The 24989-nt window shown below is 38.6% G+C and overlaps 1 protein-coding gene across 4 annotated transcripts in view; it reads right to left on the reverse strand.

Annotated features, from left to right (window-relative positions):
* The window catches only part of NAP1L1 (nucleosome assembly protein 1 like 1), a 31857-nt gene that overhangs the window by 6014 nt on the left and 854 nt on the right, over positions 1-24989 (reverse strand). For 2 of the 4 annotated variants that reach the window (XM_055711475.1, XM_055711477.1), the window contains exons 2-9: positions 11754-11788; positions 10970-11058; positions 6714-6816; positions 3486-3627; positions 2960-3040; positions 2595-2723; positions 2028-2099; positions 1238-1377 (exon numbers count right to left, since the gene is read on the reverse strand). In XM_055711475.1, the coding sequence (XP_055567450.1) occupies positions 1238-1377; positions 2028-2099; positions 2595-2723; positions 2960-3040; positions 3486-3627; positions 6714-6816; positions 10970-11058; positions 11754-11770 (773 nt within the window). In that variant the 5' untranslated portion in view covers positions 11771-11788. Of the gene's footprint in view, positions 1-1237; positions 1378-2027; positions 2100-2594; positions 2724-2959; positions 3041-3485; positions 3628-6713; positions 6817-10969; positions 11059-11740; positions 11789-24989 lie in introns of those variants that run through there. The other 2 variants (XM_055711476.1, XM_027808505.2) reach the window with 2 other exon arrangements.

A 24989-nucleotide genomic window follows, 5' to 3' on the forward strand; every position in this document is an offset into this window, starting at 1 on the left:
TTTTAACTCTACCCTGCTTACAGAGCAAAATCACACCCACAGACTTGTTTCACACTGGCAAAGAATTCTGGGGACACATAAATCAAGAAGTTACATTAATAAGACTCTGCATTTGCGTAAGTTTTGATTAGATTCCTTTAAAGGCTCAGATGAAGGGGCTGAGTTTGGGGATAAGTGAGGCAGTCATAGTCAAAACACAAAACAAGAACCAGGAATAAGCCATTTTCTTTCACAGAAACAGAGTCTCATCTTGCCCTCTGCCAGGATTTACGCTTTTCAAAAACAGTCAAGCTGAGGAAAACACACAGGTTGATCAAAGCTACTCAAGCACTTAAGACCAAATCTTACAGAACATTTGCAGAAAAATCTTAAGTTAAGTGAATGGGAAACGAAAAGGTAAATAGAAGTCAGTATCAGTAACTGCAGATTAATGTATGGGTATTACAACTATGCAGTAACAGGCTCTAAATTAGTTATCGCGCAGAAGAGCAGTCAGAACATTAAAGAGACGTTAACACAAAAGCAACCGAACAGGCTGTGATGCATAGAGCCCTGATGCACCTGTAAAGCTAATTATGTACAACTCTGGTTTCTCTCGTCCTTCTGCTCACAAGGGGTATGTACAGAATAGAGATCACTTAGTGTGAGGAATAAGAGCTAATTTAGAACAAAAGACATCACTGAGAAAGGAGTGTGACAACTCTTTAAAATCATTAAGAACTTGGAGTTAATAGGAAATGGCTGTGTGCCACTTCTCAAATAGATCAACTGAAAGACACTCAGTGGCAAATGTTCGACACTTAAACAAACCAGACAACTGGAATATAGAAAGTAAAACTGGAACAGACTTCCCAAAATGCTGCACGTCATGAAGATTAAAAGCAATCAAACAGATTTTGAGAAAAGCCATCAAGGCCTACAAAAAGATAACATCATCCACCTACCAATTCAGCTTTAGTGATTGTGGAATAGTATTTCTAGATAAATATCGATTAGATTTTTTTATTTATATGCATATTACAAGTATTCTATACTTATAAAACATACAATACATAGTTTTATATATTGTATTGAAGTTACTGAAAAACACTAAAAATTCAAGTCAAACCCAGCTGTTTACAAGTTATTAGGTAGTGCTACCTTTTCCAGCACCTTCCCCAGATGTTCTAAGTCTACGGCTGGATAATGCTAAGGAAGGAACTGTTACATTGCCTGAAAGTTATTTATTAGTACTTACCCTGTACAACCCATGATTTCCGGTCCGTCAAAGGAGAAAGGATCAGAATCATCTGGCTCTGACCTCATTCTATATGTCTTTGACAATACTTCATTTGTGAAGTAGTCATTTGGTTCAAAATGGAATTCTAATGTGAAACTCTTAAAAAGAATTGCAGAGCAACAACTTTAGCAACACGTACCTTAACTTCTAAATACCTACAGTCCAAAACCAAAAATACACATGCAACAGAATATATCCATCCCCTCCAACACTGAAATGGTACACATACGTAACTTACTCTAGAACTTGCTGCCAATTTGTACAATAAATTTTCAAATGTTTTCATTTACATGTTAATCTTGTGCTTATTAGTTAATATACTGCTTGCAGTAATGACAAGAACTCCCAGTGCACAGCTTTCCTGGTGCTATCATATAGAAATAACTTAAAAAATTTAAATATTGGAACTTAGCAAGTGATCTGATTTCTTCCAAGGAAATTATACCCTATTATAGCAGTTATACAAAAAGTACCTGAAGGTATCAAAATTTAAAGGTTACTAAGTTTCACCACATATTAAGGCCAAGTTATTAACTCATCAGAATTTGCAGGTTAAGCCAAATGTAATTTCATTCATACAGTACCACAAGACTAGTACCAGTCCATGTACTTTTTTCAAAAGACAAGAAGCAGCTCCATATTTCTCATGACTGCCATAAGACAATTGGCTATCACAGACCATACTACTAATACACAAGCAAGTCTTAAGACAAACAAGATTACTTTTGTGTTAATAGGTTAAACTAACCATAGGCTGTCCAACTTCTGAAAATTTCACTTTTATATCTTTTAAGTGTTTCAGGATTGGCTCATCATGTTCCTGTAAAGAAAACAGTTTACTCAGTTTTCATAACAATCAAGTTTACACAGGCTTAAGACCCCGCAGAGATAAAAAGCCATTATTTAGAATGAGCTTTTACACAGGGCAAGAACCTTGCTACAGCACTGAAACATTTTCATGAACATGACCAGCAGATGGCAACAACGGCTGTACAGCGTTTCTACTGCAGTACACAACACAAATCCGTGCAACCACCAAGTACGTTTTTCAGCAGTATCTAATACACATCTCATATGCATACTCCTATAAGCAACAGTGTAAATAATAAAGTAAAATAAGTTCAACACACACAGTAAGAAGGTATTTCAGAGTGCTCTGTGCTCTCAGTTTAATAAAGTACCAGAGGTGACATTCAAGTACTTCTTCCATTTTGCTCTCCAGACACACGCAGTAACATACTATTTCTACTCTTTTCTTAAAAACACTTGGATTGAGGACTAATGCAACTTTAAACAAGCCCAGGTCATGACCTACCTGAACCATATCACTGAGCAAGTCCACGTTCTTGAATACTGTCAGCCAAAACTCAGGAATTCCTTTAGGGTCTTCTTTTTCTTCATCTTTTTTTTCCTCTTCAAGTTTGGCTCTCTCTTTCATTTCCTCCTTGATGGAATAAAAATGTTACGTTTTCTTCATTTCAAGAATGCTCACAAGGTTTGTTAACAATTTTATGCTGATACCAGTACAAGTTTTATGTGCATGCTTTAAGCAATCATTAAGAATCATTATCAGCAAGTAATCATTATGCACCCCTATTTTTTTTGAACTTTCACTACTGCATTGAATCTTGCTTCACACTACAGCTTGAACTATTGATGAGACTCAGTTAAGATACTCACTGAAATTTCTTCCTCAACGTCTGCTTTCCATTCACACTCTTCCTCTGTAGGTTCATAAATTGCATTGATGATTTCACTTCGCTGGAAGATTAAACCAAAAACATTTTCACATTTCCTAGTCACTGCAACCAGAAATACCCTAATCATTAAGTTACACAATTAGAAATACATTAACTATTTACCCAAACTTTTTCCTCTGGCCCCTAGAAGACAACTCAGCAGTTACAAGCTTTTCAACACACTAAAATAAGCACTGAAGTTCCAGAAAGGTTATCATACCATCTGACATAAGTTCAGTTAACAAGAGGAGGCCTGGTATATTGAAGTGATTTTGGTAACCGTGGAACAGACCAAACCTCTCTCCCCCTTAATCTTAGTCAATATTCACATGGATGGTAAAATTGTAACAACTGAATTGAATGGGCACATATGAGACCAAAGTAATTCAAAATATAAGCCTTCAGTTAATATTCCCTTGTGTTTTAGCTACAGCTTGTAAGCACAAATCAGATTAGCATTAAAATACCTTGTCAAATAAGGGCTGATAGAGAGCAGCATACTTTCTTTCCAGCTCATGAACTTCCTCATAGAACTTTGCTTCTATCTGCGCACACTGAACCTGAAGGTTCTTGAGAGCATTCACACGTCTTTTAACAACTTTAGGCAAGCTGAAAAATTCAGTGACAGAACCGTTACTAACACCGCATTCTAAGCACATATTGACCCCTCCTCAACCAGTCCCCTTTCAAGTTAACCAACTAGCATCAAGACAGATTTTATACTTTATTTTAAGCTTTAGAAAGCTGTGCAAATCTAAACTATGACCCACTGCACCATGCAGATTAAACCTGTTAGCATGGGCTCTTAGAACTGAGGCTTAACCTCAGTTAGAGCCAGAGTATTCCAAACACCTGGGTCAATCGTGAGACAAAGCTAGTTTTAGTTTTACATTGTCAATGAGCAGTACAGTAAACTTTCACTAATTGGCTTGGTTTTATGAAAGAAAGGTCAAGGCAATTGAATTATTCTTTGCCAAGAAAGTTATCTCCAAAATTCACATTTGTTTCACTGAGGAAAGCAGCTGGTACTACTGTCTTGTAACATATTAACTGTCACTTCCAAAATGAACAAAACCAGTTTTGCTAAATGAGCCACTGTATTATACATGTGTAAAAGGAAAGCAATTAATGCAATCATTATAAACACTTGTCAGCTACACTCTTTAATGCTACTTCCACTTTAGTAAGCTATGCTAACACAGAGTTACTGTAGCCTTGATGTAGGTAACTTTTGTCCTACTGATAATGGGGTAGACTGTCAGCCATCTCCACTGCTTGTGAGGTGAGCCAACCTCCAGAAGATTACTTCTCATTTAAGCAATTGTGCCACATTATTTAGAACACAGTAGTAAACAAATGCTTTTAGGCATCGTTAGGACAAGGATTAGAGGAAGTAACCAAGAATGCATTAGCTCAGTTAAACACCGAAGGTTCATATTAACCAGTAAAGCTATCTTACTTCTATCAGGTAGGACAAGGACGTGCTACAACATCCTTGTTCACTTTAACACACAGACCCCTTCTCCCCGACAGCTTTATGCTCAACATGAATATACCATTTCTGGTTACTAAGATAACATGCTTATCACCATTAAATCAAGATTTCCCTTAACCTTTCAATTTGGGCAAAAGTACATCTGCTACACAAACTATGAAAAACACTTAAATTTAGACATGTATGCTTATAAAGCTTGGTAACATTCTTGTTATTCTAACATTCTTCCAGTCAAGTTCATCACTTGCTGCAATTTTATCTTCAAGTACAGTATCAGAACTAACACTGATTTAAATAGCAAGTTCAGTTAAAGAAAAAGGTGTTAAGGAAGAAAATTAACATGACTGCACAGGTAAGTCATACAATCACCCATAATGCCACACACACATATAGACTAAGAGTACTGGTCCTAGCAATTCCATATAAAGCACTACGAAATTTCTAGGAGGTGGTGCCGTACATGCAGTCTGTCCAACTCCAGTATATCAGAGTAAAGATTTTAACCCCTTTATTAGAGAATCTAGATTCTCTTGCATGTGTCAAAGCTACATTTCATTACAGTCCATGCCAACTAGTTAAAATTTCAAAAGCTGTACATCCCACTACCTTTACAAAACTCTGTACTTATTTAAAAAGTAGCTTCATGAAAGAGACCACTCTTACAAGTAAATCCAAAATGGAGAAGCAGACCAAGAAATGTGAACTGGACTGCGCAAGTACAACAACACAAGTAAAAGCCGTCTGCTCTGAATACAAGCCACTAGATCACACAAGAATACAAACTCCTGCAAGCAGTTGAAAGAAATTATACTCAATGAAAGTAAGTTTCATGAAAATTGTCCAGGCACAGGTGAAGTAGTAAATTGTTGGACAGCTGCCAAGCAATTAGCAGATTCTAAGCCTGAGCAGACAGTTGTTTTCCTAGAACCTATTCAGTTTCCTCCCAGCTTATGCATCTAGTTTCTTAACAGCCTATGTAACAGGCTTTTAGGATCCCAGATTTCTGCTGACTTCAGGGCCATCTCAGTGTCTAGACTCTGTAGACAAATGAGCTCAAAGTAATACTTGGGAAGACACGTAAGAGGCACCTGTAAAGCCTGGTTAAGTCGGCATGCATATGTTGAGAAAGTGCAGATTCAAGTTACACACATTTTCCAGTTATTTCTGCATTGCAAGTTAGGTAAGCGTTTAGTACACTACAAAGTTGCAACACTTTTCTGATAGAGAATGCACTACTGTACTTGGATTTGATGAAGAAATGGTACAGTATCTTAGAGAGCAGTTAACTAGAAGAATGACATGTAAATCAATGTTACCACTTCTGTTCACTTCCTTAGATCAAGAACCTGAAAGATTTAGTAGAGGTTAATCTGTTGAAAAACTGAGGAAAAATATTGGGTATAGAAAATCTGTAGTGTACAGTACCTAGAAAAGAAAGAACTTGGGTACCCTTTGACTCCATGCTCTTTCTTAGGCCAGTATTTATTAGGGAAAGCTGTTAAATCTGTTTTTCTTCCATGCTATCATCTATAACAGGAAAGTGGCAGGAGTAGCAGCAACAGCTCTTACTCGGCAGCAGCCTCAGTTCAAGTCAATAGCAACATAGGACACTACCACCGCAAGACAGTTGTATGCCTCAAAATTCCTGTGGATGTGGTGAAATGTTTATACACAACCACAACATACATAAGAACCAGAAAATTCTACCTGTTAATGCAGATCAAGAAAATGTTAGCAAGGGATTGTTCCAAGTTTTGGTATGTAAGGAGACCATGTGAAGTACTGATAACATTCCTAATTTTGTTAGCTACTGGTTACACACTAACCAAAAAATGTCTATATTTGAGACACTGGGTCGCCAAGTATTTGTCCATACTTAAGAAAACTGACATTTCATGATTAAAGCAAAGCTGCAAAAGATACTGCAACTACCAGGAAAGTATCTTTTAAAACTGTGCTTTTAAAACTGTGCCATATTGCAACTGCAGGGGACAGCGTCAGCCACTAAATATTAGCATTTTTTCCTTGATAAAAGCCCAAATAACCCTTCAATTGTGAGATATACTACAGACAGACTATATTAGCTTTCCGGCTATCTGAGCAGCACAGTTGTTTATGACTATTAATGCTACAGACGATACTGTTCAGAAAGCAAAAGAACCATTTATACCACTCTGCTCATACTGAACAAATACTGTACCTTTCTATGTATCCTGTAGATGTTCCTACCAGACCATCAAGTCTTTCCTGAAGGGCTGCCAGAATCTGAGGGTTTTGCATCATCTGCACAGTCAATTGCCGAGCTAAATTAAAAAAGAAAATTATGAAAGATGCACTTTACACTTACAAACTAATCTGAAAAAAATTACTTAAACACTACAAAAGAGCATTATGTTTACTGTGTATACACTTACAAAAAGAAACACAGGCAAAGTAGTATTTCAAGAGCCTCTCCATTTTGGAAACATGGATCAAATCCATCCCATTCTGAACACGGAAACAGCACCTGGATTAAAATGGCTGCTACTCAGCAAGCTGAGCTTTTTTGTTAAAAGGGGAGGTTTTATACAATGCCCGTAAAGCATCATTTTTGCCTTGACCGCTTTTATTTTGAATTAATTACGGAAAGGCAAGATAGAACAATTTGTGCTTTTAACTTTAAGGGAATAAAAACTGGAATTGGGATTTTCATTCCATTTAAGGTAAATGGAAAGAGACAGGACAGTTTCAGACTTGGATTTAACACTGCTTTAGAAATTATTTTCCTAATTTTTCCTGCAAAAGAACAAATTATTCATTAGAATAGTCTGACACATTTTTTACTACAGAATATCAGTACTAGGTCCTTGAAGTCTATCATCTCTAAAAAACACTGTCCAAATGGGAAACTTGTTTCAAACTACAAGGTAGAAGTATATTTAGAAAAAAAACAGGGATTCCTAGCCTAAGTGGTTTTTTTATCCATATTAACAGCAACCATTTTACTTCAGCTCAAAATCTGTGCCTCAACCTGCAGAAATTTCACAACTTTGTATTTTTAATAAGAATTTATGAACAATTTTTATCATTCTGTTTTGCCCTCTTCCCCCATCCTCAGCATCTACAGATAGGCAAACAAGTACTTCGCACTCCTTGTAAGATACTAGGTATATACAGCATTCCTCTCACACATTCAGAGTGAAGCTTTTTAATCCTTCCTGATGCACAAAGCTTTTGGAAATAGCATACCATTTTCCATTTCTACACCCTTCACTACAGTAACCACACATGAATATTCTCTTCCATTTTTATGTCCTAGCACTGAAATTACATGCTGAAAAGTTGGGGGTTTTTTGATGTCTCTTGAAAAATAAGTGTCTTGTTTCTCCCTAATGATTGTAATCAGTTTATATTTTAGCAGTAGAAGCTGTAATAACTTCTCAAAAGGTACTACCTCACGTTAGTCAACACTACTCCTCTTATCAAGGTATCTAGTTTTCTCTGGTCTTATGATTCATTAATCTTTCCTATACACTTGAAAAAATACCCAGTGATGACATTTGAGTATGTTGCCAGTTATTCTTTATTACTAAATCAGTATACACATCATACACGTGGCATGACAATGCCAGCAGTCACATCCCCTTCAAACTGAAATGCAACCACATATTCTGTTCTGCAAGTTCTCGGTTGCATGAACACTATTTCTTCAAAGAGCTTTTTCCTGAAAGCATCAGTGCTTTACTTAGTGTCCACAAATGGACCTTTTTAAAAAAAATATTTTAAAATGGCATTATCTAGGTTAAAAAATGTAAATTAGTAAAATCTAAGGAAAAATTGTGCATTAAAAATACTTGAAAACTAGACAAGCAAGAATTACAGCCGTAAAAAAGCTGTTTAACACTGTGTCAAGTTTCGTTACTAATGAAACACGTTTCTGATTCATGGAAAGCAATTTCCCTTCAGGATTACAAATCACAGCCTGGTCAGGGTCAGATGGGACCTCTGGAGATCATCTAGTCCAGCCCCCTTCTAAAGCAAGTTCACCTAGATCAGGTTGCACAGAATAACATCCAGACGGGTTTTGAATGTCTCCCGAGAAGGAGACTCCACAGCCTCTCCGGGCAGCCCGTTCCAGTGCTCCGTCACCCTCAGGGTAAAGAATTTCTTCCTCGTATTCAGATGGAACTGCCTGTGGTGCAGTTTGTGCCCGTTGCCCCTTGTCCTGTCGCTGGGCACCACTGAAGAGTCTGGTCCAGTCCTGTTGACACTTGCCCTTAAGATATTTGCATACATTGATAAGATCCCCCCTCAGTCTTCTCCAGGCTAAACAGGCCCAGCTCTCCCAGCCTTATCCTGCTGATGGGTGCTGCAGTCCCCTCATCATCTTCATAGCCCTCTGCTGGCCCCTCTGCAGTAGTCCTGTCTCTCAAACTGGGAGCCCAGCACTCAAACTGGTGGACCCAGCACTCCAGGTGCTGCCTCACCAGGGCAGAGCAGAGGGGCAGGATCACCTCCCTCCACCTGCCGGCCACACTCCCCCTAATGCCCCCCAGGATCCCACTGGCCTTCTTGGCCACCAGGGCACACTGCTGGCTCATGGGCGGCTTGCTGTCCACCAGGGCTCCCAGGTCATTCTCCACAGAGCTACCTTCCAGCAGGTCAGCCCCCAGCCTGTGCTGGTGCCTGGGGCTGTTCCTCCCGAGGTGCAGGACCTTACACTTGCTTCTGCTGAATTTCATCAGGTTCCCCTCCACCCAGCTCTCCAGCCTGTCCAGGTCTCAGTGAACAGCAGCGCAGCCTTCGGGTGTATCAGCCACTGCTCCCAGTTTTGTATCATCAGCAAACCTGCTGGGAGTGTGCTCTGTTCCTTCATCCGGGTCACTGATGAGCAAGTTGAACAGGACTGGACCCAGTACCAACCCCAGGGGCACACCGCTGGCTACAGGCCTGCAGCTGGACTCTGCCACTGATCACAACTCTGAGCTCTGCCCTTCAGCCAGTTCTCGATCCACCTCACTGTCCACACATCTCACCCACACTGACTGAGCCTACCTATGAGGATGTTGTGGAGACAGTGTCAAACACCTTGCTGAGGTCAAGGCAGACAACATCCACTGCTCTTCCCTGGTCGACCCAGCCAGTCACTCCATCAGAGAAGGCTATCAGGTCGGTCAGGCACCATTTCCCCTTAGTGAATCCATTTTGACTGTTCCCGATGACCTTTTCCTCCACATGCTTCAAGATGACCTCCAGGATGAACTGTTCCATCATCTTTCCAGGGATGGAGGTGAGGCTGACTGGCCTGGTTTCCTGGGTCTTCCTTCTAGCCCTTTTTGAAGACTGGAGTGACACTGGCTTTCCTCCAATCCTCAGGCACCTCTCCTGTTCTCCACAATCTTTCTAAGATGATGGTGAGTGGCTCGACAATAACACCTGCCAGCTCCCTTAGCACTCAGCATCCCATTGAGGCCTGTGGATTTGTGGGTGTCGAGTTTGCTTAAGTAATCTCCATCACGATCCTCCTTGACCAAAGGAGATTCCTATAGTATAATTTCCCTTCAGATCCTCACCTACAATAGTTGGGATTAATCACTAAAAATACACATTATTCGTCTCTAGGTTCCTTTGGGACACCTGAATACCTACCTTTTAATTACTGTAAGCTGTTCTTCAGCTGACCAGTGTGCTCCCCAGAATTTTGCAACCCAGTTTTGATAATACTTTTTTCAATAGATATAGAAAAGCCTCTGACATCATCCTGAGCAAAATTATCCTACTTTTCTTCAGTGTTATTATTCTGTTCAAGCAATCACATAATGTGGTACTATCAGCAGTCCAAATAATATTATTGCAAAGATTATTAATTATTTCTCTTTTGGCTACTTGCTCTTCAGGTTCTATTTGTACCCCCTGTCTTTAACTACACGGCATGAGTAAGACTGTTCAGCACAGGCAGGACAGGTATTGTGATACATGTTCAGTTTTTCTTGAGGGAGGCAAAAAAAAAGATTTCTTGATTTTAAGAGCAATAACATTAAGTATGATTTTTGTTCTGCTCACAATCAAACAACTCAGCAGCAAATTACCAAGTAATTGATCAAAAAATGATATATACACACACGCACCTGAATTTTTTTCTACCCAAAGCTGCACATCGTAACAGCTTTTAACTGTTGTTAGTTTTAAAAGAATTAGTCACATACCAATAGTAACCCTTTCTTTTCCAGTTATACAACCTTACAGGTGGCCAGCACTGCCTAAACTGATACTAACTACGACTAAGATGAGTGACTGCAGACAATCAATAAAAATCACACAACTGGAAAAACAGTCCTTGCTTCAGAATTTAAATACAGTTGTGCATTAGTAGTTATGTTTTATCATTTCCTAATATATTGAGCAGTAAAATCCTTCTAGCACATTAATTAGAAAGCACCTATGCAGCTGCTTAGAAATGCTTGTTTTCAATGTTACCTTTGCTGTTGGCATCTTCACCAGTTTCTTCTTCTTCTACTTCTTCAACATCTTCCATATCCTGTTGATCAAGTTCAGACTGTTCTTTGCTATTAGGAATATTCAATAACAGTAGCAAGAAGTTAATTTTATAAAATACTATAATAAGCTTAAAGAGCCCAAATTAGAGATCATGTGGGTAGAAGCAAACTGTTGCATCAGTTTTTATCTATGACAAACTAGAAGTCTTAATAGCCAAGCAAAGCCAAATTTGCCTTCATAGATTCAAGTTTCACATTCAGCCATCTCAGAACAGTTTAAAGAACTAGCAGCTTTCCAGAATTTTGAAGATTCCTTTTTACAAAATAATTCCTTCAGTTCCTGTTCATATCAGCAAGTCAAAGCCTCCTTCTGCTCTACACATCCCCTTTATTAAAATGGGCAGGCCTTGAGAACTGAGGATAAGTTTACTATAAACTACACTCTGAACACCACAAAATACATGCATTTGAAGTATATAAAAAAACACAGAGTAAAACAATAGTAACAGATAGTACTACAATTTTTTGCCCCCTAGAATTCCAACTAATTAGTAAGTTGAGTGGTGCCTTGTCCCAGTTTTAGGTTTACTTACAATTAAGATCACAAATCCATTTGGCATAAGCAACTAAAGCTTTTCTCCCACATACTACAAGCCTCAATCTTGCAAGTGCCAAGATCACTACCTAGACCCTGCCTATCAAGGATCTGCAGATCACAATCTGAAACTGTCAGAACACTTCAGTAACCTACCGATTTTACTTACTTGTCTATGTCTGCCATTCTCCCAGATTTCAAACCCTAGAGAAAAAAAAACAAAAACGTAAGAACAGCAGCATTAGACTTCACTTACAAGGTCTACAGGCAAGTGCCATAATACTAAAATGGAAAGAAACTCAAACCATGTCAGCCTTAAGAAACAGGATAAATACATAGCATAGTCTGAAGAGCAGTGTATCTCGCATGCACTTTTTGAGCTCTCACTCTACAGCATACAGAAATACTGCAAAACTTCGTTCTGGTTTAGAACCCGTAGACCTACTCACATAAATTTAAGTACAGTAAAATGCCATGTTGCCTTCTGCATCATAGGACTGTACTAATATCACAGATGGAAAACTAGTCCTGTCTAAATATACAATAGAAACATAACCTGAGGAAAAACAGAAGCAAAAAGTATGCTAGAAACCTTTTGGTAACTGTTTACTTATTTCCAGCATGTAATTGCAGACAGGGGATACTTGCAGCTAAATCAGTTTCTTTTAATACTAAAGATGCCTTTTTGTGGATTTACTTTTAATCTCAACTTTACAAAATCAATCCAAGTAGTTCCTCAGAATACCCAGAGAACTGCTACATTTAAAAAAATCATGCCAGGTGCCAAGGTATTTGACATGCCTAATTTCCACATCCTGAATTATCAGAATTTTCTGAAGTATCTCAGTATCATCATAAACACATTCCAGACACAGTAACTATATATAGTACATGTTGAGACTATGGCAAATCTCACACACTGTGAAGCACTTTCGTTCTCAAATGTATTACAAGATGAATAACCACCTTCCACCAGCAAAGCAGTACTTCAGAGTCTAGTCTCCAAGAAGATGTTTCAGGTAATTTGAAGTCAGAGACAATACCACACACAACAAAACACCATGTCATTACTGCTGACTTAGGTCCAATGGTTCAGGACAGCAAGTATTAAAAAATAATCCACTGGCCCAGGAAGCATAGAACCCGCTGCTTTAGTGTCCCCATTTTAGCTGCTGTCTGGTAAGCTAAATAAATTCAAGTTTCCTTCAGGAAGTTCAACTCCTTATAACGTGTTCCAATGAAAATTTTAGTCAAATTGTTGGAGATTGTGTTCCAGAAAAAAATGGAAATTGCATTTGATCTGTCCAAAGTGTGTAACATGAGCACAATCGCAGTGAGATCAGGACATTAACAGTCAGTATGAAGAGACATGTTAGAATCTAGACTTCAGATTTTATCACCTACATTCTATGTAGATATAATCAAGCATCTTTCTCTGATGTCAGACTGATTTCCCAACAGTTACATAGGAAGGAAGTATCTGACATTTTAATTTAGGACGCAACTTTACAGTGCCAACTAAGTATTTAGGAGGCTGCATGCAATCAAGAAGGTTAAATTCCCTAGTATGCAGAAAAACTAGAGAACCAACTACCTGTTAATCTGTTTCAGACTTATAAATACGAGTATTTGCTATTCAAATAGAATGGCAGCACTACTGTAAACCAAAGTACATCTAACAATTCAGTTAAAAAAATCAAGGAATTCCAATAATGTTTTTGACTCATTTTAAGTTTCCTGAAATTCAGATCACATTTGTCTGCCCAGCAACTTCAAGTTTACATATGGATGTAAGCTGCCTATATAACAATTCCAGCAATTCTCAAAATATAGCATGAAGTGAAGATAATAGAAACTGAAAGCCTACTACAATTACAACTCACATTTACACATCTCCATATTTCTTGAGCAACATAATTAGCATTATTTCTGATTTGCAAGAGTTTATCAATGTACAATATGTGACCTTTTCCTTACAGATTTCCTCTTGAGTTATTCATGCAGGACCTTTTCAAGGAGACTGGCACAATCACTGTGCAAAAGAACGCAAGATGCACAGTTCACCTGCCTTTCACACACTTTTATGCAAATGTGACAGTGATCAGATTCACAAATTATTATTGCTCCTTGCAGAGACCAACATTTCCTCTTTCCATTCTCCTCCTTAAATATAGCTTCGCTTTCCATAAAATTAGAGGCAGTTCTTTCAACAAAGGTATAACCAATGACAACACAAACCTTGCAAACCTTATGGTGTCACCAAGCCAATAAGCTAAATGAAACAGCAGCTGAAACATCTCAGATACACATTTGCTGAAAGAGACTGACTTTATCACAGTTCAAATATTTTTTTCTAAATGAGGACATGAGATTTGCTATGATTAAGTCATGCTTAAAAACTTTAAGAAGTAGCCATCCCATCTTCAATACCAGCCATTAGCAGATGCATAGAAAAAAAAAAAAGCAATGACATAGCAAGAATTCCCTCAGAAGCTCTTCTAGCTTTCAATCCCATTTAGGAAAAAACACACTGGCTCAAGAAGTGAAGGTATATGAAATAAAAATGTATTATGATGTGGTCAAAAACTAGTCCTAACCTTGCCCTGAAACCATGCTGGTAAAATGATGTTATCAATCACATATCAAAGAGCTAAAATCCTGTTTGAGTTGCAACATTCAGTTCAGAGATCATAACTAAGATTTTTCTACACTGGCAACAGTGTGGCAGAGGAAGGTTCACCAGCATTCCTCAGTGGGTCCCTGTTTTCACCATTCTGAACAACAACCTATCATCGGCAACCTTCAACCTTCCACTCTTCACCCCTCTTTCCAGGATCGCTTATGACCATGCCAAAGGCACTCAGCTCAGGTACAGCACCTTGTGGAAGTCTAGCATCTGCCTGCCTCTCTCCTCTTTGCAAGGGGCAGTTACTCACCCTCTGCTTCCTGGCTTCTAAACAATCCATGCAATCACTGTGTGTTTTCCAACTATGGCCCAATTTACCAAAAGACTTTGAATAACATTCTTCAAAGATCTTTTAGAAATTAAAATAGACTGTATCAAGCAGCTGTCAACTTCAAAGCCTCCCTCCAGTGTGTTCCTATCTGCCTCATCCCATTTTCCCTATTCTCCTTGTGTCATCCTTTTTCATGTCTCATCCTTTCATCTTCCCTCCACTTTTTACACAACCCAGTATCAGAACATTTGCAGTTGGAAGAGTTCTTCTGCAAACTGAGGAGATGCTACTGTTAGTCATGACACTGTCATCTGCCAGCTCCAGACAACAGTTTTTGCATGAGGAGACTACAAGGCACTATGCCACCAGAACTACACTGGCAAGCATTTAGACTAATCTGTGCAATCCACTAGCATGGATATATAGTTGTATCACATTTAGTTTATCTTCATTTACTTAAACAACCATAAGCTTCTCTGCAAACACTGTTCTACTGGCAGAAAAACTGCCGAGGCAGAAAAGCACTGAGAAAATGCACTAAGAGCAAACAGCCTCCACTATTTTTGCACAATGCCTAATACAATGTCCCAGTCTAGTATGTAGAGTTTTACTCTGTGTGGATACAGTATGTACCATGAAGAGTAATACTAAAACATATCACTGCAGTATTTCGCAGTATCTCCCCAAACACTAAATCCTTGGATATAGTACTCTATCACTCAGCTTTCTCAAGAAAGATGCAGTCGTCCTTCCCAATTTGTTTCATAGGTGCATTTAGAATTGTGAACAGCAGCTGCACCTTGGCACGTGAGCAGCAAGAGGCATTCTATTCGTGTCACTCCTGGAAGAAACAAGTTGACCAGTCATCAGCGCAGGATTACAACAAACCTGGCTACAGTTGGTGTGTTACTTCAAGCCTTGCCATTTAAGTGATTGCTTTGGACTGAGATACTACTTGGAATCTAGGCCTCATGACTGCAAGAAAAGGCTTATGAGTACTAACAAAGGGTATCTTCCTCCTTGTGCAAAAGCCAGCAGGCAAATAACCTCATTTATTAAACATTCTATTTCCCTGTTACTTAAACAGCTACAGCCAGTAGCACTGCATTATGGTCAAATACAGAGGTGCCCGGAGGCTTCACTCACAAAGTTTTGCTGCTCACTGGAATAATATGCAGAGGAAAATAGTTATCTTTGCAGGGTTTTAAGGAGAATGCATAGGAAGTTCATGCTACAAAAAGGAAGCAAAAGCACAGAAAAGCAAGCTGCAGTGCCAGTTTTCTAAAGGCTAAATCTTAAAACCTCTTTCATACAGGTAGCTTAAATCACAACCCTGTCTGCCATTACAAGAAACATGTTCTTTTCAAAATGGAAAGCTTAGGTCAAAATGGAAAGCTTAGGAGACTTAGTCCAGCGCAGGCTCAGCCACAGTTCTGAGTGCATCCTGGAGAATCACTAAAAATTAGCAGAACTCTTAAAAATTTATTACCAAAACACTATGAAATTTTGCTTATTTTATAATGTTTAAAGGACACTTCACCTCTTAAATCTGTCATGTTTTATAAGAAATGTAGTTCAATACATGCAGAAACTAGCAATGATATTGCCATGTGTTCATCCTCAAGTTACCAGTTAGTAAGCTTTCAGTTTTCAGGGGTGATTGTTTCTTCACTAAAAGTGACTTTGCTCAAGTGAAGACAGAAACACAAACTGTAAATAGTCAGCCCTTCCCAGTCCCTCCTTTTTTCCCAGTTTGCCTTTATCCACACAGAAACCAGTCTGAGCTTGCACAGCAGCACTAGCTATATTACTGCAGCTAGGACACAAACGGTCTGTTGAGAAGCCTTTTCTTTTTGAGTATCAGCTTTAAGTGACCCAAGTAAGCATGCCAGCATTAGATTACCCTGACACCCGCTCAGCCTCAAGACGACAGGTTATAGTGAGGTGAATTAGGAGTCAGCTGAGGAGGCAAGACATTCCTGAGACACAGTTCCTCCAGCAAAACAACAGCTTTTTTGCACAAGCCCTAAGGCTGGCAGGCCGCCAACAGATCTCAGCTGTTCAGCATCTCTGTGGATACCATACCACACACCATACCCATTCCCTCCCTTTCAGGAAACACCATTTCCCCTTCTCTAGACACAAATTTCTCACACAATTAGCTCGCAATAGCAAGTAGAAGAAATTTCTCAAGTAGTTCAAGGGACACAAATGGGCTTTTTGAGGACACTGGACCCAAACTACAGCCAAGCCTTGTTTACTCACGTCTTTAAAAGAAACATACCCTTGATGCCCAAACGAATTTCCTCAGTAGTCAGTAATTCAGAGCACTGCAAATAAGTCAGCCTATCCACAGAATAGCATTATCAGCCTTTTTCTGTCCCTGGCAAGCCTTGGGCAACTGAAAGCAATACATTAACAGAAAATACCTAAAACAAATGAGCCCTATGTGGGATTAAGAAGCTGCAACACAGGACAATGAACTAAGTGGACTAAGTTAGATGTCAGGGAAAAAAAGAGAGGTCCAGCTAGAGGACAGCTAGTTGTATAAAAAAAACTATCAGGATTAAGTCCTGTAAGCTATTTGCAATGCCTGCAGAAACCACAGGTGCCAGACAAATGACATCATACCAGCCAAGTTCAACTCTTACTAGACTGGGAAACTCAAGAGCAATATATTCACCGAAAGCTACTTCAAACTGATGTTCTTGTCTAGCATTCCAGGAGGGCAACTTTTAACATTTTCCTTCATACATTTAGCACCCAAAAAGAAAACAAAAATAAAAATAGTAGTGTAAAGATACATTAAAAGACATTATTTGACAGCAGGTGTTCAAAATAACTGGAGTAGTTTGCTCACAACCACTAAGAGAGGGTTTTAACTTTGAAGTGCCAAGATGCTCTGCATAGTGCAGTTTCATTCACATCAATGTCAGAACTGGGTGAACTGTTTAAAGAGTGCACAGTACATAGCACAGAGTTGCACACTTCAAATTTGTTGGTACCAAGACCTGAAGAAATGTATCTATCATTTCACATCTGTTAGCAGAAGATATGGTACCAACCACCATACAGGAAAACTGTTATGAGAAAGGATCACAGTTCAGTAGTAACTAGGAGAGCACTTAGCTCCTTTTCAAAAAGTAGTAATTAAATAACGTATCAAATTTTAAAATGTCATTTCAAAAGGTAATCAAGCAGAAGACCAAGTGTTTCCTTTTCACTTGTGTGATCAAATTCATGAAATAGATATTAACATTAGCATGGAAACTGGCCATGAAACAAGGGATATTGTACTAATTATCATGGCAGATAAGCAAATTGTTACAAACTGATTACATCATTCATATTACAGAAAAATATGCCTTCTTAGGAAATTTGAAGGTCAAAAAAAAATAATCAATCTCAATTAAGTGAGCAGGGTAGTCCTATGCTGGATAACCATGATACCACATCTATTTGACGAAAGACATTATCAGCCACTGAACTCTCCAGAGAATTTCCTTTTATTAGTGCCTCAAAGTTCTTCTGCTAACAAAAGATTTCTGACTGTTAACATAGGAGAGCAAAAACTGACAAGATTAAATTTTCAAATCTAGAGTAGATAATTAAGATTTTCTGCCTAAATACAAGCACAGAAAACAAGAGAATGAAATAATAAACAAGATAGTACTAATATAAGGGCAATCAAGGCCTGATAAAAAGACTTAAGGAGCTAATGGCCAATGGAAGCAATGAATACAGGTTCCTCAATACACCAGCAAGAAGGTGCTGCTGGACCCTTGCAGGAACTAAAACAACTGTTTCGTTGCAATTGATTGTGTAAGCACCAACTCATCCACTATGTCCAAAGGACACGCACAGTCAACAGCAGAAACACTAACTGGCATGGTTATGATACAGGAGAATCTTCAACAGATGCTTGAGTAAGGCCTTCTGGACCAAGAAATTCAGATGAGTAGTGGTGTTTCACAAAACACCCTCAGAATTTTTAGCTACATGCAACTGTTAAATTGACTAAGATGGTAAACACTCACACTACCCCAAGGGAGGTATGCCCCCTTCATAAAAGGAACAGCAAGTTTCTCTGCTTAATCTTCCAGCCAGCTAAAGCCAATGTAACTGGCAAATGCTGCTGGAAAAGCTTATCATGGTTCTTCCTTAGCTATGCACACTGTCTTCCTTTCATCAGCAATGTCTGAACAGCTGTAAAGCAGGAAAAAAGTGCTAGGTATTTCTCTGTACAGGGCTAGGCCTGCAGTTGCATGAGTAACAGCAGAGCCAAGAGGTGGTAGCCACCACAGGCAAGTACCTTTTATATAAAAGCTCATGAATAGGGTTAGGCAAGTTTGAAGTTTCTGTGAAACTGTATGCCACATTTTACCTTGTGGTAAGATGGCAAAATTCAGAATCTGTAAAGAATAAAAACACTAGAAAATGATAATGCTGAACCTAAGTAACACAATTAATTGAAACTGACTGCTCTTTCCCCTTAAGAGTGGTATTTTTTTTTTGCTCTTCCTAATAATTCCCGAGGTAAAATCACAAACTTCAGCCATTTGCCAATGCAACTATTCCACTAGGGCTTGCAGGCCTCTGCACATTACATGTTATGGCATGAAAACACAAACTTTCCACGTTTCAACTTTCAACTGCTCTACAACTTGCATGAGAACGCCAGTTACATGATGGGAAAAACTGAAATTCTTCAAAACAAAACAGTTACTAGTAACCACAGAGTTTGTTTCATTCATGTGGAAATACTTTCTAACGCTTGCCCCTTAAGTAGTTTTTAAATCAGGAAATTAAGACACAGTCAACAAATACTAAACTCTATTTTTGCAGCACTTTAATTTTACATAGTGCGAGTTTACTCTTGCAGCAAAAAATAGTCTCCATCAGGAAAAGGAAATTGACTACAGAATTACAATTTAAAATTAGGACTGAATTTTATCTGCATGTTTGTCTGTGCTACCGATATGAGCTCCCTGATCACATTCTAAAAATAGGGTAATTAACACACAACATGGCCTTTGTTCTGGATGCCAAGATTCTGTAGCAGAAAACATACAATTTCTATTTAGAACAATCTCTTATTATTAGAAAAGTAATACAAAAGTTTAAATTCAAATCTGAAAAACCTAAACAAGGATTGTTGATTTTTTTTTTAGAACAAACTAATCAGTATAGCTTGTTGTAGTTTCTCCTTTCTGTCACTGACAATGGAAAAACAGCAGCCATCCTAAAGGGCTGAAAATCTTTGTATCCAAAAATATATTTAAGATTTCCTAAGAGTATTTCTATATACAGTCCATGTTGGTACAAGTATTCAGTTTGTTAAAAAGTGTCAAAGTAATACAAAAACTGTGTTTTAACAAAATTACTTCAAGTAGCAGCATACGTTTTAACAGTTTAAAAGATCAACTTGTGCATGCCACATCAAACAAAGGAAAGAAGTGTCAGTTGACTACTGAGATTGTCACAAACAGCCACATTGGCAGTTACACTACTATGTGCAAGACACACACTGCAGCATTAGTTTTCATCCAGTTTGACTTAAACGTCTAAACATCCCTATCTGAAAAGAAAGTTAAACACTGAAAAATGAGGTTTCAAAAGCATGGGGTTTGCTGGAACATCCGATGAATGCAGTATTTTAAATTCATTCACTCCCCAAGAAGCCACTGAAATCCCTAAAATGTATTTAGCAACTCTTTTGTTAGCTTCAGTTCATTGTTTTTTCCATGGAAACAAAGCCATTACTAAACTGCAAACCTTTAAACACAGTTTTCAACTAACAAGCTAGCATTCACTAAAAAAGGAATACAACAATCATCTATCTAACACAGTTTTGGAGGCTGTTAGGGGTGAGATGTTACAATTGGTCGTAATACCTAGAAAAAATATACACATGGTTATGGTTTCAGTAAGTCACTTTCAAATTAATACAGGTGCAGAGTCTAAAAAGCATTTGTAAACATATACTACACCTGTAAAAGAGAACTTAAGCCAAAGAACTTGAGCCCTATTTACAAAGTGATCTTCAAAAACTTTTTCTGGTTGGCACTAGCAGAAGTAGCCAACACCTGCATAACAGTGAAAAAGGTGATAAAAGCATCAAGCAGCCATGCCACAAAGATCTCACCACGTCAAAAACAGTGACCACATTTCTGATTATGGTACCTTGCACACACAAGGAACAGAATAAAGCACTACCAGCTCATAGTTAACCATCTAAAGTTAAGATGAGTAATTTCCAGAACTGTAATATCACAGAATTACGAGATGCTTCAAAGTTGATCCAAGTGACTCAAAATAAATAGTACTAATATCTAAAGTAACATATATTAAAAGAAGCAATTCAAGCTAATTAGAATTAAAAGGTAAAATAAATTGCTGTGTAAAGACACAGATAGAATTGCATGCAGCCCACTGAAGACTTCTACTCGACATGCAGAAGTAGTCAAGATCTGAAATGAATCCACAACGACTAAAACACACAATGCAAAATTGTCACATGCTTCAGTAATGTATCCTATATTCACTGCTGAACACTGCAGAAGAGAGGCTGAAGACCCAGTAACATGAATACCCGAGGAACAGAAACAGTTTAAATTTACATTAATAGTATTTGAGAGGCGAAGAATGAGAAGTGACAAAACCCAAGTTAAAAGGTGTTCAGAAAGAACTGATTAAAAGTTGGTTTGGATGTAAACAATTAATTGTTTTATTTCATGTCACATCCCAACTTAACCTTTCAATGCTTAAGTCAGGATTTTAACTGGAGCCAGAACTAACAGGAAACTTTCCCTCACGAGCTAGTCATCCCACAAGAAATATGAAAGAACTGCCCCTCCTTCCTTTGCAACATCACATATTAAACAACAACTAGATAAAGTAGTGGCCTGAACTAACCTTGCTGCTCAGCAAAGACAACAACCATTTATGATTCTAACCTGGGCCTTAGAATCCTGGAGGCTTGTTCCATTCCAAATTTCAGTCACCTGCTTAATCAAATCCCTTAATCAGAATTTCCAACACTTAATGAGAATAATTCTAACATCTCTCAGGTTTTGGGTGAAGGTTTCTTTGTTGTTTGATTGTGATTTGGCTGGTGGTGATGGGGTTTTTTTAACAAGATGAAGTGTCAAATCAGCACCTGAATGCTTCATGGCTCCAGATATGAAAATTTCTGTTTCTGGATGTATCTAAAAGAAAGCTACTAAGGATAAACTGCTAATATTTCATTCTAAAGTCTACCAAGACCAGGTGAAACAGCTGATGTGCAACTGCCTGTTCATTACCTCAAGTTAAGCTTTAAACTGAGACATCACCATTGTAAACTATGTCTGTGCAGATGTACATTCAAGCACACACTCAGCCTTCAAATGCATCTGTGTTCTCCAGTACCAAAATCTAAACAGCTTTCCATTTAGGAAGATATCCAGTCTAACCTTTGACAGTAGTTAAGGTGCAGATTACAATTTGTTAATACGTGAACTCATTTAAAAGATTACTCTTTAGGGAGAACACTGATTACTTCAAATCTTCGATTATTTATATTTTAAAACTAAATATAAGTATCAAAAGTAAATTAGCAAAGTCTTTTTTTTTATGCAGTTGAAGTTTTGGTCTGCAGCACATGTAGACTTCCTGAAAACTTCGGGTTAAAGTTATCACTAAATACAGGAGGCCATATCTGTAACTAAGATTTTTCCCTTTGCATTAACTTTGATGAGTGTAGGAAGTCCTCAAAAACCTCATGCATTGCTTCTAAATCGCTTAATTTTTCACAAGGTCGTCAAATGAATCCCAAGCAACTTTTGTGATGCCTTCCAGGCATGTCTGGTTTTCTAGACAAATACATTACGACACCAGACCTACTCTCCAGATTAACAATGTTAGGTGATGAGGAACCGCACTAACCTCTGAGCTGAGTGAAGATCAGCTAGATTGAATTAACTTTAATTATCATCACTTTTGAGCTTGAAGTAATTTACAAATGAAAATTGACCTATAAACATTAAACCCATCATCACAACCATTCCTCAGATTAAACACCACTTGCACAATGCGATTCTGCTCTATTATTTACTCGCTAGTTTTCTAATGAGAAGCTAGAGTGGAACACAGTCACCCAGACAAGAAGCTAACTCAGAAGACTCATCAGCTCTAGTAAAATACAACCAGCATTAAAAAGTCTTGTTTCTGCCTGCAAAGTACTGTCATCTGTGTAAGTACCTACTAGTACCACACAAATAGCAAAGCACTATCAGTTCATGGAAAAACCCAGAGCTAAAGTTCTACTGAGTGTATACACAAATGCAGAAAAATGAACAGGCATTTAAAGAACACCTGCATCTCCATTTTCTGCAATCTGTCCAATTCCTGAAGTTTCCCTAAAAGTAGTAAGAATCAGATGTTTAGGTCAAGATACAGCATGTTTGCAGCTGTATCACAAGAACCTGAAGATGAACTGGGTTACAGTCATATTAACAAAAAAGTGTAGATACCATAGATACATTCATTACACCCATTACTGGCACAAACTGGCTTTCACCAAAGGATTCAATCAAAAATTCAAAATACAAGATGCTCGTCTTATTTCTCCTGAGATTCTTCACTACTGAAATTCAAATCCTAAAGTTATTTTATTCCCTTAAGAAATACAGTATCTGCCACAATGAGTTAAGTTCACTGTGTTACAATTGTTTCAACTTTTAGGAGCTAAGTAAATAAACAGATATGTACCAATGCGACTAACAGTGCAGTAAGCCAAAATTTCCTTTAAGATCTGGAGTTCTAACACTGTTCCACAGCCTGGAAGACTCAGGTCTCACTCAGGGTTGTAAAAACTCTGTTAAGAAAGCTTCATAACATACGTAACCACAATGCCTGGCTTTCAGTTTCACTTGTGCACACATATTCATTGTCAGTTATGCAAGGAGCTAAGAAAAAACCCACACCAACAGACTACCCATTTTGAGGGTGCTCAGTACGCAGATCACCTTAACAAGTCCCCTGCCTGCTCCCAGGAACATTTTTTGAGTGAGGTGGGGCTAGATGAAGCACAAGAACGGCAAGAGCATGACTGTGCTGCGCACACACAGCAGTACAGCAGATCCAGCAGTATTGGCACTTCCTGTAACACTGGGCTGGCGGCACAGATGCAGCACGGTACTTCTACGCACTTCCAGCAGTCCCAACACTCACTTCCCAGTCCTTAAACATCAGAAGAGAGCCACAGGCTCTGAAAAACACCAGATCTACCACCTGTGCACAAAATCCTTATTCTACAATCCTCTGTCCTCAGAAACCAAAACACATGATATGGAAAACCTGCCACAAAACTCAAACTTTAAGTGGAAGGATGGGAGACAGCTAGCATGTTATCAGTCTCACAGGAGTACATACAGGAGTATATATATCAGTCTCACAGGAGGGCCATACAAACAGAAGATGAGGTATCAATGACCTGTTCTAAGCACTCATATCTACGTTTCAGGTACCTGAAGCCTGAGCAGCCTAAACTTTTGTCTGGTACAGAGGCATCCATGTCACTAAAATGTGAATGTATGCAGGTTTCAAACCCTATTTTGCCCTAAGAATTAGGATAATTACTAGATTTACAAGACACTGGAAGCCAGTCAGCTGGCTTCAATCCTCGTACAGTGCTTTCCTCATTCTTTAAAGAGGGTACCACTGTAAAACAGACGCAGCAGGAAAGCTACTAACCAACAAGCTACTAACATTTTTGTCAGAAGCTACCTGTCAGCTGTACACAACCTTAGGCCTTAGCTCTTCTTTGGAGTTTTATCTCATGATTCAAATGGAAATAACCAGGTACTACCTCCTGCCCGATTAATATAACATCCACCAGCAGACAAAGTCCCAGCAGAGGTGGTGAGCAGAGGGAAGTATCTGTCATACCCTGCACTGCCAGTGCCCACTTCTCTTACCTTCCTCAGAGGAGCTAGAGAGCATGAAATGTACACCTATCTCTATAAGGCTTCAAACACAAATAGACATACACAAAACTGCCATGTGCCTGGAGATAAACTGTGGAAGATTCTGACATATTGCCACCATGCCACAGTCACGAGAAAAGGCTCATGTTTTCTTCTGCAAGCAAATAAGGCAGGTTTTGTATTAAATACTCAGAGGTATTGGCAGCGCAGGTCCCCTAAGCATGCAATATGGAGTAGATAGAATATGTTTTTTATGCAGATAGATCTACATGAATGCTAAACAGAAGCCAATGCTTCCATCTGTAGTTACTAGATCTTTCAGGTCGTTTCTTTGCCTTCCTTGGTGACAGACATCACGCACCTCTTGTACCTGCTACTGTGGACAATGGACACATCCACCATCAGGTGGAAAGCAAAGGCCTCAGCTTGGGCGATACCGGCTAGCAGGCACCCAGAGGAGCGACATGTTGAACTCCGGAG

The sequence above is a fragment of the Falco cherrug genome, chromosome 5, assembly GCF_023634085.1.
Source record: "Falco cherrug isolate bFalChe1 chromosome 5, bFalChe1.pri, whole genome shotgun sequence".
Taxonomy (NCBI): domain Eukaryota; kingdom Metazoa; phylum Chordata; class Aves; order Falconiformes; family Falconidae; genus Falco; species Falco cherrug.